We start from the raw sequence: 21,678 nt of genomic DNA, 5'->3' as shown, positions 1-21,678 counted from the left end.
TGAGTCCAGGCATCCTAGAATAACAGCATCCAAATACCAGACCCTTCCCTTCCTATATCCTTTCATCATAGGGTGGATCTGAGTCAAAGTTGACTCTGCTGCAGTGGGTTTGGGTGTTTACATTCGTGAGAGGATTCAAAAGGAGAACAACACATGAAAGAAACAAGAGAAGAGGGAGATTTGCAAAGTGAAATCAGCCACCCTCTGGAAAGGGTCTAACTTCTAGATCTCATGTGGTCCTAGACAGCGGTCATTACTTCCCTGGGGCTTACACCTTTGACCAGCTGTGTCCTGCTGCTCTCTGAGCAGCATTGTTTGGGCCCCAGGACGCCCTGTGCCTGGGCCGTCTCACCGCCTGGATGGTGGCAGAGATGCCAGCCCTTCCTCGCCAGCCCTTCCCCACTGCTAGCCCCCTAGTCCAACAGAGAGGATATGACTCAACGCTTGTTTCATGTTTTTCAATACATGTGATTATCTAATTAAGCTCTATGTGATATTTTTCAGATAAAAACATCACAAATAATTTTTTGAAGACCGGCCGTTCCATCATGTGCAGGGTCGCTCTGACTTGGACTAGCTGACAGTCGGTTTGACTTCCCCCTGTCATATTTCTTGTTTTGGGGCTCAGCCTATTGGGCTGCCTCGCCCACCGCCATCCTCTGCCAGCGTCTTCTCCACAGCGCGCTCACCTCGTGGGGAAACGAGAGCTCTCCTTTTGGGAGGGACTTATTTTTCTTCTTTTCTTGTTTTAATTGGCACATGTTTCACTCACAATAGGATGGTTTAGGTATGTTAAGAAGAGTTGTGCAGAGTTGAGTGGCTGGGAAAAAGTAGGAAAAGTCCATTTGAAGTGGACTTGGAATCTTCAGTGACCTACAAGGTCATTTCATACCTATGGGGGGGGGGGTGCAATCATCACCACAATCCATTTTAGAACATTCTCTTCATTCTCGTACCCATTTTTATTAGTTCCCCAGTTCTCCCCCTGCCTCCCCTGCCATAACTCTAAGGAACTATTCATCTAGTTCAGTGGTTCTCAACCTTCCGGATGCCGCAACCCCTTCATACAGTTCCTCACGTTGTAGTGACCCTGTATGTGGGCGTATCTGCATGTGGGCGGACCCGCCTGGAGGCGGATGGAGGAGTGGTGTCTCGGTTCCTAAGACCATCAGAAATAGCGTCTTAGGCAACACCTGTGAAAGGGTCGTTCGACCTCCAAAGGGTCGCGCCCCCCAGGTTGAGAACCGCTGCTCTCGTTACTGTCACAGTGAAACACCTCTCTGGCGACCTCTGTTCCCAAGTGTAACTCTGCCAACGCTGACTCCCAATAAGTTTGCTCCTGTCCCAGGACCAGGCCTGAAGACCAGACATAACAAGGTATTCGATCCCCTCAACCTAGGTCACTGCAAAGATGCCGCCGCCGGGGTGTCTTCTTAGACAACTTCCCTTGTGTTTTAAATATGCAGGGCTGCTGCCCCAATGGCTGCTCGAGCCCGGTTCCACATGAACTAATCTTGGACGATATTGTCTCCTTGTCACAAATGTCAGCCTTGGTCCCCTGCTTTCTTATTTTATTTTATTTTTTAATTGTTTTTGGATCCCCCGCTTTCTTCATCGCACCAGTTCGCTCTATTGGAAGGCATGTTCCTGTCTCCAGTGAGTAGCGTTCACGTTCGTGAGTCTTATCCCTGACAGACCCTGCGATCCGCCCTCATAGAGGTTGCGGTGGAGTGACTGTGCGTCAAAGCAAACTCCATCGCACCCGACAGCAGCAACAGGCAGATACCGGGTCAGTCTTTCCCTGTCAGCTTTCACCGTGGCCATGACCATCCTGCTCAGAAGGAGTTCGCCCTGGGGTGAAGGATGAAGATTAAGATCGGAGTAGCATCCAGTTTGTATTATGAATACATGCTTCCAAAGACCAAGGGTCCATCTCAAACAGGCTTGAGGATCAGATTGACTCCAGTTGGTACCGTGCCTTCCTAGGGCCTCTCTGGACCTCAGTTTCCTAAACACCTGAGGGAAGCTCCTTGGACCTAGCCAGTGGGTTTCTGAGAGAGTTAAATAAGATTTGGAAGGACGCTATCACAGTGGGTGGCACACAGAGGGTAATCAATGCATCTAGTTGAGCACATCGTTTATTACCCTCACTCTAAGACACTCACACGATTTCTTCTATGAAAATTCCTGGCCAGGTCCCCAGCGCAGTGTTCTCAGCCCTGTCCCTGCACGGTTCCTCCTCCCTGTAGCTCCCCAATGCACTCCAATCGGACTGGTTCTGATTAGGTTACCCTGCAGCTTCCCAGCCAATCCCAATAGTGTATGGAAGGACATTCTGCATTTTCTGTTCCATACTCTCTCTCTTGTCCCTAGAGCTGTTCTCTCACTAACTCTAGCCTTATGGTCACCCAGGAAACAACCTTTTCTCACACATTGACACTGAGTTATCTGAGATGGCTACCTTTCCAAAGCAGCCCACTTAAATCACTTTATGGAAACGTTTGCACTGGAATCGAGAAGAAAGTATCATTCTCTCGTCATTGGAGCTTTGCGGAAAAAGGCTTGGGATCAGCTGGCCACCATGTTCCTGGCTGTGTGAACAAGGTTCCTGTGTCCTCGGTACTATTCAAGAACAGAGAATCAAGCCGAAAAGCAGAGGTGGACTTGAGAGATGCAGAAAAGATTCTGGTGGCATTGTCAAAAGGTGTTGTCACCTCCGCTCCAGGTACACGTCTCCTCCCTTTGAAGGCTGGCTGTTCGTTCTGCTTCAGTGGTATGAGCGCCCCCATCATTTCAGGCAGGTTTCAGTGCTTGTGACCAAGAGAAATGTGAGCAGTGCAAGTGAACTGCGCATCCAGCCAGCCAGAGAATTTCTCCATCTTCAACCCTTCCTGGCCTGGTTGATAAAGTGGGCTCTGTAATAACTGCTATGTCCTTGGTGACAACCCCTTGGCACACTGTCTGGTATCTCAGTTTGCCAATAAAATCATAATCTTCTCCACTAGCTATTACTTGAGCATGTCTGGAAGAATACACGTTACATTTATTGCTATAGCTCTTCGTTATACTGAGTTATAATTTCAAAAGGTAAAATCGTAAGTCTCATGCAAATATGAAATGAGCTCTTGTCAAAGATTTTATTCAACTCATTAATAATGGAGAAGCCAGTAAAATGTTCAAGCTGGTTCAAGACATTTATGTTCCCAACCAGACAAAATTCTTCTGCATGGCTTTGAGCAGGAATTTCTTGCATGGTCATGAACAGGAGCTATTCTGATCGGTTTTCTACAACTTAACTTGTACCCTGCGGAGTTGTCAAGAGGCCTGGTTAAAAGCAAGGCTCACGCAAGGAGACACCTTGTGGCATCAGATGACCCTGGGGCTCCTTTAGAGGGATGAACACTCCCTTGAAAGGACACCCAGTCATCTTTTTTATTCATTTCTAATCCATCAAATTTTTCTCCCGATAATTATAACAAGACTGCACTAGAGAGAGATTTGTATTTAGTAAAATATTATACCCAGGTTCACAGAGCAAGGATCTTTTTTGCTCACATAATTAGTAAGTGCCAGGATCAGAATCAAGACAGCTCTAATTACAACACCCTGATCTACAGTCATCCAAGTTCATGATACACTTGTCTACACTTGCTGGCTCAGACTAGTCTAACTAGGGGAATGCAGCCCTCACTCACACAACAGATATTGCTACTTCCTAGGTTCGAGGGTGGCTAGACTCCATCATTCGAGCTTTGAATGCGTTTCAGTCCCTGGAGAAGGACCTCATGCTTCATCAATTAGAGAGACAGTGAAAAGGAGGAAGGCCCTCAGCACGAGGGCATGATGCGGGCGCTGCACCGATGGGCTCGGCGTCACAGTTGTGAGGATGGCACAGGACCAGGGAGTGCTGCGTCCTGATGCCCTCAGGGTCACTCTGAGTGTGATCCTACTTGAAAGCACGCAGCAGCCACCCCCACCCGCCGCCACAGGTACTGTGCTCATCCCTGGGGCCACAGGGCTGAAAAGAGAGCCAGTCTCTGTCCATAGAAAGCTTCCTGTCTGGAAACAGAGGAAGAAAGAGAGTCGAGAACAGGAAGAGGATCTGGATGTGTGAATAATGGCCTCCGTGAACAGCAGCTGCCTCCTTTGTCATGAGACCATTTCTGGACATTTGAATCGAAGACACTATAGAAGAATTCTGATCAAAAGGGGCAGGGCAGGGGGGTGGAATGTAAAAACAGATTTTGAAGCAGCACCACCGGCATAGAGTTTAAAAGAATATTGACAAATTTTGGGAAATGTAACTATTGTCATCCTCACAATTGTTTTGTTTGATGTCATTGTTAGAACCACAGAGTCATCCGTCTCTTGTTCTAGCATGATGTTCTTCTCCAGGGAGGGATCCCTCCTGATCACTTGTCGAAGTATGAGAGACAATGTCTCTCCATCCTCGAATCTACGACTTCCTCCCAGACAAATTTGTTTGCTCTTTTGCCAATATGCGGCACTTTTAAGATTCTCCATCAACGCCATAATTCAAAGGTATCAGTTCTTCTGTCTTCCTCATTCATTGTCCAACTTTCACACTCATATGAGGGGATTGAAAGTCAAATGCCTTTGTATAGTCAATAAAACACAAATACATATATTTACGGTATTCTCTGCTTTCAGCAAGATCTACCAGCAGTGATGGCCCTTGTTCCACCTCTTCTTCTGAATCCAGCTTTGTAGCAGATCCCTGTTGATACACTGCTCTAACCATCTTTGAATTATCTTCAGCAAAGTTTTACTTGCATGTGATATTAATGGTATTGCTCACCTGTGGGAAACAGAAAGATTTCTCCCAAGTCATCTCTCCCAAATATACGTTAGACTTAGGACACTGCTTGCAATTAATGGTAAATGTCAAGTGATCTCCCTGAAGACTCCAGCCATCCAGAGCAAGCAGACACCATTGTCCCTCCCACAATAGGCAGGGCTCACTCCCTGCTGGTAGGGTCAGTGGATTGCTCCCCCTGAAAGCTTAGGCTAAATAAAATCTCTAGCTCTAAGACAATCAAGGTTAGGCCGCCATCATGAATCTAGGGTCCGCCCATCTTGTCACATGTATACCCTTATTCCCTCCTCTTCCTTCAGTGTATGTTCCCCTAGATCACCCACCTCCCATTACTGTATAACCTATAGTACAACCCTTTCCTGTGACATATGTCTTCACCTGTAATTAGGGGGCTTGCACGTCCCCAGAGAATATATAAGCCTTGGTTAGCAATAAATCTCTCTCTCTCTCCACGTGGACCACCAAGTGAGGCTGAGGTGAGCATGCTACTATGAAATGTGTCTGACTCCATTATTTCAATCTCTCTTCTACCTCTCAGGCTCTCTATGACTTTCCTGTAATCTTTATTATTGCTGTACAATTGTGTGTTCCGGGCTGGTTTCCCTCACACTCAACAATGTCCACACTCTGTTGGGTCACCCTTCTTTGGACTGACCACGGAAATTGGTCTCTTCCAGTCAGTTGGCCAGGTAGCTGTCTTCCACATTTCCTGGCATGGATTAACAAGTGCTTCCAGCACTACATCTGTTTGTTGAAAACGCTTCAATTGGTATCAGGACAATTCCTGGAGCTTTGTTTTTCGGTAATGCCTTCAGTGCATCTTGAATGATTTCCTTCAGTGTCATTGGTTCTTGATCATATGCTACGGCTGAAATGATTGAACACCAAACAATTCCTTTTCGGTAGAGTGGCTGTGTATTCCTTCCATTTTTTTTTTCTGCTGCTTCCTGAATCATTCCGTGTTTTGCCTTCAATACTGAAACTGAAGGTTTGACATTTTTCCAATTCTTTCACCATCAGAAATTCTGAGCATGTTCTTCCCGTTGAGTTTTCTAACTCCCCGTCTTTGCATAGTTCATAAGAACGCTTTACTTGGTCGTTTCAAGCTGCCCTTTGGTGTTTTCTCTTCAGCGGTTTGCACCGCTTCTTCCATTTGCTTTAGCTTCTCTACATTCAAGAGCAAACGTCAGCGTTTCTCCTGCTTCCCAGTTCGGTCTCTTTATGTCCTGGGTCCTTTGGCTTCCTTCCCATCTGATGCTCTGGCGGTCCTCCCACAGCTGTCTGGTCCTCAGTCCTTCGGGTCCAATGAGCCACATTGCTTGTGAGATGACCTCTACCTTCAGGTGGGATATACTCAAGGTCATGTTTTTGGGTCTTGTGGGCTTAAAGGTTTCTTCAACTTCAACCTGAACTTGTCGATGAACAATTAGTGGTCTGTTCCACAGTCAGTGCCTGATTTTGTTTTGTCAAATGAACTTCAATTTCTCCCTCTTCTCTTCCCACAAATGTCATCAAGTGGATTCCTGTGAATTCCATCTGAGGTTTATGTGTAAAGTAGTTGCTTCTTCTCTTAATGAAAGAGAGTATTTACCATGAACAAGTGGTTGATGTTGCAAAATCCGATCATGTGATTGCTAGTTTTATTTCTATCACCAAGGCCATATTTTCCAACTACTGTTCCTTCCTCTTTGCTCCCACCTTTGGCCTGTTGTCCATGATGTGCGCTGTGAAATGCCCAGCCATGGCTATCCAGTGAGTCCTGACTCGGGATAAAACAGAACTGCTCCTTCGGTTTCTGAGAATATAAATCTTTAGGGGAGCAGACAGACTCATCTTTCTCCCTTGGAGTGGCTGGTGGTTTGAACTGCTGAGGTTCGGCTTAGTAACCCAAAGCTTAAACCACTCTGTCCCCAGGGCTCCTAACTGTGGACTGGAACGTGATTTATCTAGATGTTTTATGAGCTGGCCACATGCTATATGGGAGAATCATGTAGGGTGATTGCATTTGTGCTCCCACTGTGCCTCGGAGGACACTGGGAAAACCGGGGCTTCCCCACTGCCACGTCTGTGTTGTCACTCTCCCGTCTCTGGTCCTGGCCCCTGCCCACCACAGCACACACTTGCTGTCCAGCTGACAGCTCCCTTCCCTTCCTGCCTGCCTTCCATGGGCCTTTCATGTGCTTTCAACTCTTTCAGCCTTACCCGCCCCTTCTCCTCCTCCTCCTCCTTTCTCCATGCCCATAGCCCTGACCACCGGGCAACCGCCACAGTGAAAGGAGCCAAAGCTCAAGCCTGGGCATCCCCTGAAGGGCCCCTGAGCAAGCAGGGCAGTGCCTCAGTGGGCTATCCCACCCAGCACCTCCAACAGAGTGTGGGCACTTGCTGCCGGAGGCAGGTGTCATGGGACGAGCGGCTGCTGGAGAAGTGGAAAGCTAAAGAGAGACAGCACTTATATACAGATAGCAAAGTTCGTGCACTTTGTTCCACTCTTTGGTGGGTATTTCTGAATTCTGGTATCATCTTACGGAGCCCTGGTGGCATTGGGAGTTAGGCACGGACTAGCTAACTACACAGTCAGCAGCTCGAACCCACTGGCCACTCTTCAGGAGAAAGACGAGGCTTCCTACTCCTGGAAAAAGTGACAGCCTTGGGAACCCTCAGAAGGTTTTTGGGTTTTTTTAATTATTTTATTAGGGGCTTATACGACTCATCACAATCCATCCATCCATCCATTGTGTCAAGCACATTTGTACATCTGTTGCCCTCATCATTCTCAAAACATTTGCTTCCTACTTGAGCCCTTGGTCTCAGCTCCTCATTTCCCCCCTCCCTCCCCGCCCCCTTCCCTCATGAACCCTTGACAATTTATAAATTATAATTATTTTGTCATATCTTGCCCTGTCTGACGTCGCCCTTCACCCACTTTTCTGTTGTGAGTCTGAAGAGGAATTCATGAACTAATATGGGACTTAGGGGATAATGTTGAAGTTATGGACTTGATCTGGACCAGGCTGGGATGTTTTATTGATGCATAATTACTTCTTGATATAAAGTTCTCTCTTGCACATATATGAGTGTCTCCAGATTTGTTTCTCTAGTCAACCTAGACTAACACAAACGTAGGCAAGACATGATAGCTAGAATTTTTTCAGTTTATCCTTTGAAAACAGAGCAAAAAAACAGAGCTAATTATTGTGAATGCTGAGAATGAACATCAGTGGACACGCCCCTGGGTGGAAGTTCCTTGGAAGTATTTTACTTGGGAGCAGGTATGATGGGTCATGGGAATGAATGCTATTGAGTCCTGAAAAATAGTTGTTTTTCCAGAAACTTTATTGTCTTCGTTACTTTTATTGCTTTTCTGCCTTTTGTCTTTTAACGTTGAGCATTTCATTGCACATTAGGAGAAGGTTTGCAGAGTAGATGAGTGATATTCCATTCAACACTTACTACCCATTTTGTTTCCACTCATTCGATGCAGCCCTCGCAATGCAGCATCCCTTCCCTCTCTGTTTCCTGTGTCCATTCTCCCTCCTCTTCTACCTTCTGAACTTGGTCCTGGGTAAATGCTGCCCTTTTGACCTTAAGTGATTGGTTGTCATTCAGGGCCAGACCTGAAGGGTGACTAAGGACCATAATCTTGGCAAGGGGTGGGGGTGGGCCCCACCTGTCTCTATCTGACCAGTAAATGGGGTTATAAGTTTGAGTTTCCTTCCACATTTTTCTTCTACTCTATTCAAGACCTTTTAGATCAGTGGTTCTCAACCTTCCTAATGCCGCAACCCTTTAATACAGGTCCTCAGGTTGTGGTGACCCCCCAACCATAAAATTATTTTCATTGCTACTTCAGAACGGTAATTTTGCTACTGTTATGAATCAGGAAACCCCTGTGGGGTCGCGACCCACAGGTTGAGAACCGCTGCTCTAAGTCAATCCTTTCTTGAGCAGTTGGCAGTGGGAGCCTGGCACCATCAAATTTTGGGTCTCAGGGGTTTAGAGACTGATGTGTGCATGGTATGTGGTACAGGAGTCCAGTGAACTAATTGTTTCCATCTATCACACTTTTTTCCTCTGGGTGGAGAAAGACCAATCATTCCACCATAGATGGCTGCTCACTGGCTTTTTAAGACCCCCCCCCCCAGTTACTATTCACCAGAGTCAGATGCAGCATATTGTCTTGTGAACTGTGTGAAGCCAATTGATCAGAGACTACGGCCCTGATCCCCTAGCCCAGTGACTTGTTCCCTCAAGGTCTTGGATCCTATCTAAGAAGTTTTTGTATCTTTGCCTCCTGTGTTAGGTCAGGTTGACCAGAGAAACAAATTCAGAGACACTCCTATAAGAAAGAGCTTTATATCAAAGAGTTATTGTAAATCAAGAAAACATCCCACTCAGTCCAGATCAAGTCCGTCAGTCTAATATTAGCCTATAAGTCTGATATTAGTCCATAAATCTCTCTTCAGACTCACACAGTCACACGCAATGATGCCGAAGGCAGGAAGATCATAGGTCAGTGGGTGAAAGGTCTTGAGGATCCAGTGGTGGTGGAAGCATCTCCAGGGCTGGCACAGGTCTCTACCACATGGCTCGCTCAGGTCTCAGTGTGGCTCCACATGGCTTGTCAACAGGAAGGTGAAACAGAGAAAGAAGGGGGATCCTTGAAGGTCTCAGCAGTCTCCACATGACTCGTCAACAGGGAAAGGAAGGCAGAGAGAGAAAGAGAGAGGAAGTTCCCAGCATCCTCATGAGAAGGCCACGCCCACAAGGAGGCATCATCAGGCTATGGTCTGATTGACAGGTTAGACTCCACCCTTCACTCTTAATACCCCTCTAACTGACATGGGATTATGTAACTACCACACCTCCCATATAACTCTACCACATTCGTGGATATAATTTCAGCAAAGGTAAGCACATACCTATAAATAGCCTCTGAAATTTTATGTGTCCCTGGGCATACTCCACTGTCCTTCCCATCCCTGTTCAGCCAGCATATCTATCCAAATATTTACTAGTAGGCCACCACTATTGCAAAATTGTGTACATCACAGTATTTGTCTCTGTTGCCTTTAATTCTTACAGACCTCCCAGGGTCTTGCCTGCCTCCATCATTTGTTTCCAGCCTCCCTCTTACAGTATGATGCCTTCTATTTCAGCCAAGTTAACATGTACCTACCCTCTAACCAGTAACTTTCCCTCCCTTCTCCTTGTTTCCAGATCAGTGAGACGGTGGGATCACGGGGTAGGGGGGTTATTATGAAGACATTTAAGAAAACCAAGAGCTATGTTTGTGAGAAAACAGCCAGGAAAGCTGCTTCAAGCAATTATTATTATTATTTTGCATCATGACAATGTACCTGCTCATTCATCAATGGTAACAAGAGCTGTCCAAGAAAACTATTTGAAAACCTTACCCCATCCACCCTAGAGCCTGATCTCGCCCCTTCAGACTTCTTTTTTGCTCCCCAAACAGTTCAAAGGAGCTTAGCTCTAGTCCCTGGCGGACACCCAAACTGCCATTCTGACATTGTGTAAATCGCAGCATTCTTTAGGGAATGGTTAGAAATAAACTCACAAACTCACTGCCACAGAGTTGGTGCCCACTCACAGGGCAGAGCTGTCCCCGTGGGTTTCCAAGACTGTCATTCTGTACAGGAGTAGAAAGCCTCCTCTTTCTTCCTCAAGCGGCTGTTGTTTTCAAATGACTGGCCTCATGGTTAGCAGCCCACCTCGGAACCACTGTGCCAGCAGGGCTCCTGAAAACATGACCTTCAAGAGTGCATAAAGCCACACGCACAAACGTTCTGCACCAACTAAGGGACACTTCTTCTGTCTGTACCTTTTTTATATTCTGTAATAGCCAAACTGATTTTCCCTTTGATTTAACAATCAGATTGTATTTAGCTGCAATTGAGGAGCCTTTTATTTATTTATGTTCAACGTTTTCTTGTGAATTACACCTCAGAGGCCGTTCTCCCAATGGCCTGCCCTGTTTTCCCTGTGATTATGAGCTAACTCTTAAAAGCCAGGCATATGTCTTATCCATGTCTGTGTCCCTATCATTGTCCAAAAGACAGCCAGACCCATAGTAAGAGCCTGACAAATATTTGCCAATATAACTCACCAGCTGGTCCTTCAAATTTCTCACACCAATGAAATAAACATGCCCATCCAAATTGTTTTATGTAAATATTGATGTTTTGTAAGGAGAAAGATGAGGCTGTCTGCTTCCACGAAGAGTGATCGCTTTGGGAACGCTATGGGGCAGTTCTCTGCCCTACAGGGTCACTAGGCGTGAAATGGACTCTGTGATGAGTCCTGAGGGGTAATCAGATACATAGAAACTGAACACACCTTTAAATAAGACATATGCTTTGGGATAAAGGTGTAAAAGAAATGCATAAAATAAAAATATGTTAGTGTTGGGGGGAAAAGGGTGTAAAGACCTAGATGGAGGATACATTGAGAGACCATGGTTTCACATTCTGATTTTGTAGCAATATGTTTTAGTTTACTCTCACATGTATCTGTGTGTAATATGTGTATGCATGTTATATTTACCTGTATCCATGTTATATTTACATATATCCATGTGTGTATGTACATGTGTATGTGTCCATAGCTACTGTGAGATTTAGTTAATTAATATTTCATTAAGGATTTTTCTATCTATATTTATAAAATAAAGTGGGCCTTAAATTAGTCAGGGTCCAATTGCAGAAAGCCAACCTCGTGTCAACTCCTTTCCGCAAAATTGAGTGCTGATGAAATCAGGAGAAGGGCTGAAAGGAAGGACGCCGCACTGGACCTCCAGGAATGACTCCCCAAACAGATCAGAGGAGCGATGGCCACTGCTGTAATTGGAGAGGGGCCTCCGATGGCGGTCCTGGAACAGCTGGCTGTGAGACTGCTCACCACTGGAGCCATGATGGACCGAGCAGGAAGCTGCTCCCGCCATCACAGCCACCTCTGGACACTGTAAACAAGTCACTGGACACTGGAATGCTAGCATCCGACACGGCCCCTCAACACTCACATAGCTGGTGACTGGATTCCAACATGCTGCCTGTGACCATGCCAAACAAAACCAACAGCTGGAACTTCAGGAAGAGGACCTATTCACACTGAACTTCTGATTTCATTCAAGAGCATCTATTTGGTGCAAACTAATCACACCAAGAACTCAGGCTGCCAAGCGCACTGACAAGTCCCTTAACAGTTCTTAAATTTCCCAACCCCTTGCCATCTGGGAGGGCTCACTGGAAAAATGTTGGAGTAGCTATTGAGAGCCCACTGACCATGATGATACTGGCCAGGATAGACCAGGTTATGCAACAAGAACAATTCCCAAATCTCAGTGGCTTAAAACACTGAAGGTGAACGATCTCATATGCTACATGTCTACCTCAGGTCAGCAGGTTGGGACCGAGGCTGATAGAGCAAGTGCCATCTCCCAAGTTACTGGTTGCCACACTTGGAGTTAGAGGCACTGGATGGTCTCAACCCAGCCATGCGATGCTCCAGCCTAGAAGTAGCACACACCATTGAAGCTCCTACACTTGGGGATAGAACGAGTCATGATACTCCCCAATTAATTGCAAAGGGTGAATAAATGCTACCCGGCCACCTGTCCAGAACACCGGGAGAGATCTGGGAATGTTTGGCAAAAACTACTGATGGCTGTACTAACATTTCTTCTCTAGTTTGGGCCTTAGCCAGGTTCAAAATTAAGGTTACGCTAGACTCAGAATATGAATGTTTGAGAGAAGACATGTATAAAACCTTCTGGGCCACCATTTTTAATGTGTGTAGACAGGAAGTCTTGGAGATATTTTAAACATATTTTTATGCTATTAGTCTTTTTAATGTTTCTCTTTCTTCTAAAGTCAATTTTTGCATTTTTGTTAATAAATATTTTTATTTTGCTTAAATCTCTATTACAACTGATTTCCAGGTATTTATTCATTTTGTCACTTGCTTGTTTGCATGAGTTTTGCCTCTCCCCCCACCTCTCTCTCTCGGTTTAGTCTTTCTAGAAGTTTGTCTATAATATTGAAAAATATTGTTTTGTTATGTTAAAACATCCTTTCTGTGATTTTGCTGTCATTGTTAGTCGCCATGTTACCGATTATTTCATCCTTTGATTTGTTACATTCTTTGGTTTTATTTAAGCTTCACAACTGTTGTTTACATGTTTTCTTCTTGAATTGAATAATTAAGTCATTTGGTTTCAGACTTGCTTTCTGATAAATATAGTAAAACTATACATTAAAAGCCACATATTTTGACATATGGTCCCTAAAATCCATTTAGTGCATGTAAAATATTTGCTTTAGGCTTAATGAAGTCTTTATGTGTTTATACTCGTTGCCTTCGACACTCTATTTCTTAGAATATTTGTTCTAGAAACACAATTGCAGGAATAAGTAAAGGTCCGTGTAAGCCTATCTATCATGGCTTTTTTGGTTTACAGTGGTGAAAAACTAGAAACAGCCCAATGTCTACCAATAAAGGAGTAAATAAATAAAGCATGGTGTAGCCCCACAGTGAAATACTTTTCAGTAAGAAAAATGAAGCGGAACTACATTACTGATATAAAAACATGTCACAGAAATACTGTTATGAGATGAAAAAGTGCACCGCAGGATAGGTATATTTCCTGCTATATAATTTACATGTATTATCCATGTGTTTTGCATATGTTTTTAAACGTCTGAATAGACATGCAACAATAAGAGTAATTACTTTTAGATGGTGACATTGAAGATGGGCCAGGAAAAATGAGAGAATTTAGTCTTCCTTCACATTCTTTTACAATGTTTATGTGTGTTTTTAAAGAAGGACAAATACATTTTACAAACATTTTAAGGTATTTTGTCTCCAAGTGCATCTATCTAAAGTGTGCAGGCTGGGCCAAGAAGGCTGGGCCTTGTGGTTTTCCCCAATAAGCCTTGTTTTGAGGAAGCAGACAACTCAGGGATCATTTCCCAGGGTCCTGTGAAGAAATGGAGGGGTCTTCTTTTGCAGCCAGGTGTTGACCTGCAGTGATAATTCATAACGGAAATGAATTGTTGCGTGCAGTGCAGTGCACGATCTAACACGGCTGCTGTAGTCACAGTCTCAGGAACTCGCACCAAATGACGTTTCTCTGATGGGTCTGACCAAGAGAAGGTGGGAGAAGATACTGATTCAGCTGAAAGTGATTGTGAACAGGGTGCATTGTGAGTTCCATCCTACTGGGTATAAAAGTGAGCTGCTGCAGGAGCAGGGGACAGGGTGGGTTTGCCATCAAGAGAGATGAGCCAGGCAGGGAGCACATCCTCAGGCCTTGGGAGGTCTCATTGACCGACTCATTGAACCTCCTTGATCTAAGTGACTTCCTTGACACCAGAGGAGGGGCAGAGGAGCAGCAGCAGTAGAACCAGGAGCCACCACATGAGTTAGAATGGTGGATGTCCTTCAGGCTGAAGCATACGGCGGAGTAGCACACCCACTTGGCACTTAATTGGCAGCCCTTAAAGGGCTTTGTAACTTTGCCCAAGCAGGGCAGATGCCAAACTAAGTGATTGAGGTCCAGTAGAAAAACAAATTTAAAAAGCCTGAACAAGAGTATCCTGAGCATTTCTCATCCAAATGGCATGAGTCCCATAATGGTGGGTGTTATCTGTGAGTTCTTTAGCCACTGCAATGAACTGACAAACTGGGCCAAGAAACAGAGAGTGTGGGAAGGACTGTTGATGTCAGAATTGCTAAGGAAGGTTAGAGATTGGGGGCATGACTGCCTTCCGCCTCATAGAAATCTGCCTTGGGGCGATCAGCCTGGGAGCCCAAGGAGGTTAGATGTGGCCTCCCCACTGTTTCCACACAAATGAGCTGCTCAGAGTGTCTGCACTGGTGAGAAACTCAACTGATAAGCACCAGAGCCTTCAAATCCATGTCGGGCACAGGCTGTGTCGGCTGACTAGCTGGGGGATCTTGAACACATCATGTAACCTCTCACGTCCTTATCTGTAATAGAAGGAACGCTGTGATCTCCCCTTGCTGCCACAGTGAAGACTAAATGAGACAAGGTACTTGTTCAGATAAAGCGCTGGATATGAGCTTGGGTTTGAATGGAGGCGTGGATCACATTCAAGCAGTAAAACCTGCAAAGCTGGAGCCCGTGTAAGACAGAAGCCTGTCTGAGAAGGAAAGTGCAGGTATTTCCTGCCAACGACAATAGAAACATGGTGAGACTGCTCTCTGTAAGCGCTGAACACCCGGGAGCCCTGGGAGCCCAAGAGCATCCTGGAGAGGGGTGGCTCACCTCGCAGGTCTCACTGCACATACATCAGAGGCGGAACAGAAAAGCTCATTGCAACACGGAGCCCCGCACTCCCGGAGGAGCCCTGACTGCAGTGTGGGGTGCTCACCTCACTGTTTGCCACAACTACCAGCCGAGTGACTGTCACGAGTCTCTTCTTCAGCCTGACCCAAGTTCCGTCCCCTGAAAAGCGTTGGCACGGAACGCTGACCTCGAAATCCCTCTAGACTTTCGCGTTCTGGAGCCTGCACTGCAAGATTCAAGAAAACACTTGTCAATCAGGATCGATAAAGATTTTCAGAAAATATTCGTTCCCCTTGAGGATGAAAGACTGAATGAATCCAAAAGCCAATTGGAAGAGGAACTTAAGATGTTCGAGACATTTCATGCGATAAACATTACCAGTGCTTTTCCTGCTGTCATGAAAGCTTGAGTATAGATGATTCCTCCTGTGAGTTCTGGTCATTAGTACAGGCTGGGAAAGTTAGTGCAGTCTTTGATCGTCTCAGCTTTCATTCTCCCGACAACTTGAAGGGTCAATTAAATAGCACAATGGAAGAGTGGAGGGTCTCAAGCCACCTAGAACAGGGTGAAGTAACTTGCTGGCAGCGTGACCAGGTACATTGTCTGTCTGGTATCTGAGTTTTCTGACGTCCTAACTCACTGGTTTGCTGAAGGAGTTAAACTCACTGGGGGACTGTATGGGAAGTACCTGGCATCCATGCAGGACAATACATGGTAGCTATTATTCGTCTCCCATACGTTAGACATAGTACCAGGAAAGGCTAGTCCCTGGAGAAGGACAGCACACGTGGTAGGTAAGGTAGAAGATCAACGAAATAGGGAAAGGCCCTCCATGAGATGGATGGACACAGTGGCTGCAACCTGACATGACTTTAACATGGGCTTTAACGTGACAGCCGTGGTGAGGATGCTGCAGGACCAGGCGGTGCTGCGTGCCGTCATGCATACGGTCGCTATGAGTCAGAACCGACATAATGGCACTGAAGGACACAATAATATTCTCATTTGAAATGAAAAGTCATTACAGTTGCTTTCCTTGAAAACCTCATTGCTCTGGAAAGAAAATAATATTTTCCAAACTACCATTGAATTAAAACAACAACGGGTGTCATCAAGTGGATTCGGATTCATGGTGTACATGTAAAATGTTGAAATGGCAAATGTTTAGACCTGTGTATATCTTCACCATACCACCATATCTTCACCATACCATATAGCTTCACCACACCATAATAAAATATTATATATAGCTTCACCACACCATAATAAAATATTATATATAGCTTCACCATACCATAATAAAATATTAAGTGGCACTTTTGAAAAAATTTAAATATAAATTTAAAAAATGTAAGACTAGATATTGTTGAGGCAACTTTCCTTCGGTCAACATTTTTCCCAATAAAAGATCTGAATTCCCATTGAACATTGGGAAGGATGCAGATAGCAGCCTCCTTCCTTTCATCGAGCTCTGAGTGTATGCCGAGAACTCAGCTAAATCTCTTTCTGCATTATTTCATGTAAGCCTCTAGCAGCTTTGAGGCAAATGGTGTTATTATTCCTGTTTTACAGATGAGGAAATCAAGACGCAGAGAAGTTAAATAGCTAGCCCAAGGTCTTACAACTAGAAACACCATCTGTTTGACTCTAAAGATCACTTTTTTTTTAGGTTAAAAATTCCTTAATTTTTAGAGGGGAGGAGGAAGGGAGGGGGAGGGGAAAAAAGGAAAATGAGCTGATTCCGGGAACCCAAGAGGAAAGCTAATTTTGGGAATAATGAGGGCAACAAATGTATAGATGTGCTTTACACAATTGATCTATGTATTGTGATGAATGGTATGAGCCCCAATAAATTGATAAAAAAAATAAATAAATAAAATTAGACAAGTCAAAAAAAATTCCTTAATTTTTTATTCCTGGTACCACCACCACAATTTACAGGGCAATATGCCCAATGTAATGAAAAGACAAAGCTACCACAGATGAAAGACCTCAGGAATGTGCATCTAATCGACACTACCTTGCATTCATCAATAGCTGCACTTTTGCAAACTGTGGCCATGACAGTCCTGAACAAGAAGGGTTTCCTGTTGAAGCTGCAGTCACGTTTCTGACTATGGAGCATCGCTCCTCTGTGGCAGATTTTACAGCTCCTCTGATGCATTTGGGATGCCTGTCTCAAAGTAACCTGCGGCTTTCCCGGCAGCGCCTCGCTCTCTCTCCTGCTCAGAACTGTAGCCCTTTTCTTCTGAATTGTTAGAACCTTCTGCGACCATATCCACCACTTCCACCACCAGATCCATAGCCACCACCATAAGGACTGCCAGAGCTTCTTCCACCAAAACTACCCCCCACTTTCATGAGTCCATAATTTGATTGCTGTTGTCCACTGTAATTTCCAAAATCATTATAGTTACCACCACCACCATCATTACCACCGCCAAAATTTCCTCCTTCATTGTAACCATCATATCCTCCACCTCCACCATATCCACCACCTTGGTTTCCATATCCTGGTCCTCCACCACCATAGCCCCCTCTACTACTATAACCAGGACCTCCGCCACAGTGGCCACCATCACCTCCAAATCCATTATCACCACCATCACCTCCTCCATAACTACCTGTGCTGCCACCACCTCCACCACCACAGCCTCCTCTTCCGACAAAGTTCCCACCACGGCCAAAGTTCCCTCCACCACCTCAAAGTTTCCTCCATGACCTCTCTGTGAAAAAGATCATGTTCTTAACGATTATTCTATAACCCAAACCCAAACACACTGTCATTGAATCAATTCTGACTCACATCAACCCTAAAAAAGGGTTTCAAAGACTGCAAATCTCTGTCGAAGCAGATAACCTCATTTGTGTCTGGTGGATTTGAACCACTGAATCGTTAATATCTCAACACCTAATTCTCTGCACCACCAGGGCTCTTTGCTACATTGCTCTCGAATATAATTACCTTTGCCCCAAGCTCCCATCCCATCCCAGGCTATGACCCCTAGAGATGAAGCCCAGAACTGAACTAACCCCCGTGGCTCAACTTTCAACCAAACAAGAGCCAGTCCTACTGGGAGAACAACAACACTAGGGAGATATGTACTCCTTAGAACAGTCAGCCATATGGCTCCCCGGGGCACCCTGGCACCAGCAGGAAGGCCTTGTGGCCTCAGGGTAGACTTGCCCCGTTTCCAAGTGAGAGTGGCTGTCAGGTGGCATCGAGTTGTCCTGTGTACAACAGCACAAAACACTGCTCCGTCATACACCAGCCGCACAATTGCCAGGTTGAGTCGCCTGTTGCCACCACGGTGTCAATCCATCTTGCTGAGGGCCTTCCTTTTGCTGGCTGCCCCTGCACCGAGCACGGTGTCTTTCTCCAGGGACTGATCTCTCCTGACCGCATGGCCAGAGTCTGTGCTTGAGACCACGGCTCACCATGTTTGCCTCTGAAAGAGTGTGCTGGCTGCTCTTCTTCTAAGACAGATCTGTCCTTTTGGCAGTCCCGGGTGCGTTCGATATTCTTTACCGGCACCATAATTCCACTGTATCGATTCTTCTTTGGTCTCCTTATTCAGTGTCCAACTTTCGCACACATGAAGCAATTGAAAATACTATGGCTGGGGTTAGGCACCCCATAGTCCTTCAAGTGACATCGTGTTCTTCAACCCTTTTTATGGTCTCTAGCAGCCGATTTACCCAATAGAAGGCATCAGTAGATCTCTTGACTCCTGCTTCTGTAAGCATTGGTGGTGGAGCTCAGCAAGATGAAATCCTTGACAACTTCAATTTTTTTTCTCCATTTATAATAATGTAATCTACTGGTCAGTGGTGAAGAGTTTGGTTTTCTTCACAGGGTAAGGGTGATGACCTTGGGGATGTCCCCAAGGTCAGAGATGGCCCCTAAGTAATAGTCCCCTGTGGAGGTCTCTGAGTCCTTGGCACCATGCAAGTGCTCAGGAGGCAGGCATTGCTCAGTGTCGTCGTGGGAGTCCTTACACACACACCCTTTCTGCCTGCAGATGGGCTTGGAATCTAATGCAGACATCATTCCACCAGGGAGAGAAGAAAGCAGGCTGGCAGAACCTCCTGGAAGAAGTGGGTCCACGCCTTCCTGACGAGGAGAACAATGGAGCTGCTTTTGGGGGTCACTGCGGTAATGTACTCGGCAAATTGTTGGGTTGGGCTGTGAACCACAGGTCAGTAGTTGGAAACTACCAGCTGCTCCATTGATGAAAGAGAAGGCTTTCTACTCCAGGAAAGCATTACGGGTCTGAAAACCCCCAGAGGCCGTTCTACACTGACCTGTAGGGTCCCTATGGGTCGGGATCAACTCAATGGCAGTGAGTTTGAATGGTGGCTTGGAAATGAGCTCTTCCTACAAATGTGCTTGACACAATGGATGGATGGATGGATTGTGATAGGAGTTGTACGAGCCCCAATAAAATGATTTTTTTAAAAAGAAGAAATGAGCTCTTCCAACTACCATTCCCTCTAGGTGGTATGGAGGAAGTGATTATCAATAGAGTTGAGGCAGGAAAAGTGGAGGGGTGCCATCTGGCTGACTCTCTGTGACAGGCCTTGAAAGCAAGCAAGCACCTTCATTCTCACCCACCAATCCCTCTGGAGCCTTCCAGGCAGCTCGTAAAATATTAAAACCCAAACCAGTGGCCATCAAGTCAGTTCTGACTCATGGGCGCCCCCCGTGTGTCAGAGTAGAACTGTGCTCCATAGGGTTTTCAGTGGCTTATTTTCTGGAAGTAGATCACCAGGCCTTTCTACTCTGGTGTCTCTGCATGGACTTGAACCTCCAACCTTTCAGTTAGAAGCCAAGGGCTTTAACTCTTTATACTACCCAGGCATGTAACCAACACAAAACAAAGCCAGCCCCACTGCTTTTGAGAGGATTCTAACTAATAAACATGAGGGGTACATGGGCGGGTGGGGGGGGGAATAGTCAACCACAGATGAGATCAAAAGAGCATCATTTGCCTGGAGATAAAGCCCAGAAGGAAGAAAAAGATAGGGAAAAAAGATGAATGGAAATGATGCATAAAGGGAGAAAGTGGGGAGAATGACCTTACATGGTGGGAATGCCATCAAGGACACTGAGCAAAATGCATGGAGATTGTTGAATTGAAAAACAATCTGGTCTGTAAACTTCCTCCCCAGCCACGATAAGAAGTTAAGTATATACATAAACTGCCTTTCATTGGGCAATAAGAAAACGCTGTGCTTGCAACAAACATATGAGGTTGGTTCAAGGTTATACCATTGCTTTACAAATGAAGAAACTGATGCTTACTATATGTTGAAGTAATGCGCTTTAATGTTTTCATGCCTATGCAGAGGCAGTGAACTGTGTGTATCATAACAAACTATGGACAGCATTTTGAAGAATGGGATTACAAAACACTTAATAGTGCTCATGCAAAACTTGTACATGGATCAAGAGGCAGTCATTGGAGCAGAACAAAGGGATATTGTGTGGTTTAAAATCAGGAGAGGCTGGGACCAAGCCGAGCTATGTTGACCCCCCTCCCCAGAAGGAGGCAATAGAGAGGACAACACTGAAGAGAGCCCCGGGAGAGAGGCAGGTATATCCAGACCACACGGGAGTGAACTAAGAGGGAGAGAGGGAGAGAGAAGGAGAGAGAACCTCATTTTGGCCCACCAAGTCCCAGGAGCGACATCCCTGCTCAGAGCAGCCAGTGCATAGAGAGGACCATAGGGCCGGGCCCACCATGAGACACAACGTTCCCTCACTGACCCATAGTGCTTCAGGGGACAGCACTGGGACCTTATGTGGAAACTGTGCCTGGTCTTCCCCCTGCGCAGTGAGGTGAAACGCGAAGGGTGTGCAACTGGGCAGCAAGGGGAGCCAAGGAACCAAGTCGCAGAGGAATCCTGAAAATAGGCATCTGACTTGGGGGACAGGGCTTGGCACCGCAGAAAGCATACGTAAGGGTCAGCAGACAGACCTGGAACTATCTGTTTTTTATTTTATTTTATTTTGCTCGGTTCTGTTTTGTTTGTTTGCTTGTTTTATTTTTGTTTGGCTTTATCTTTCTTTTTCTTTTGCTCTGTCTATCTACATAAGATAGGCAGGACGAACAATCGCGAGGAGAAAACTACGGAACTGGTGGTTCTGGGGAGACATGGGAAAGGAGGAGGGGTGGTGGGGAGCCAACAAACTCAGAGATAAAGGAACAACAAGAGATCTAAAATTGAAGGTGAGGAGGGCATATAATGCCAGGCGGGGCTTGATCAAGAGCAATGTATCTGAGAGGAAATCCTGAGAGCCAAATGGGGGGTGAGCATGATAGTGGGATAGGAGGAAGGTAAAAGGAAATAGAGGAAAGAAATAGGAGGTAAAAGCTATTTATAGAGGTATAGCTATAGGCATGTATATATGTAACTACTTTAATTTATAATGAAAGGGATAGAGGCCAATGTACATATATTTATAGCAGACAAACTTTGGGCCTCTACTCAAGGCCTCCCTTAACACAAG

General features: G+C 45.5%; 1 protein-coding gene across 1 annotated transcript in view; it reads right to left on the bottom strand.

The window, feature by feature from the left end:
- Positions 1–17,782, bottom strand: part of OSBPL10 (oxysterol binding protein like 10) — a 375,692-nt gene extending 357,910 nt beyond the window's left edge. Inside the window, exon 1 of the mRNA XM_045297679.1 lies at positions 17,582–17,782. Coding sequence (XP_045153614.1) covers positions 17,582–17,782 — 201 coding nt within the window. The remainder of the gene's footprint in view (positions 1–17,581) is intronic.
- Positions 17,783–21,678: the final 3,896 nt, after the last annotated feature.

This window comes from Echinops telfairi, unplaced genomic scaffold (genome assembly GCF_000313985.2).
Source record: "Echinops telfairi isolate 266 unplaced genomic scaffold, ASM31398v2 ScPeMD7_7420;HRSCAF=8458, whole genome shotgun sequence".
Taxonomy (NCBI): domain Eukaryota; kingdom Metazoa; phylum Chordata; class Mammalia; order Afrosoricida; family Tenrecidae; genus Echinops; species Echinops telfairi.
This window is presented reverse-complemented; position numbering and strand designations above follow the sequence as displayed.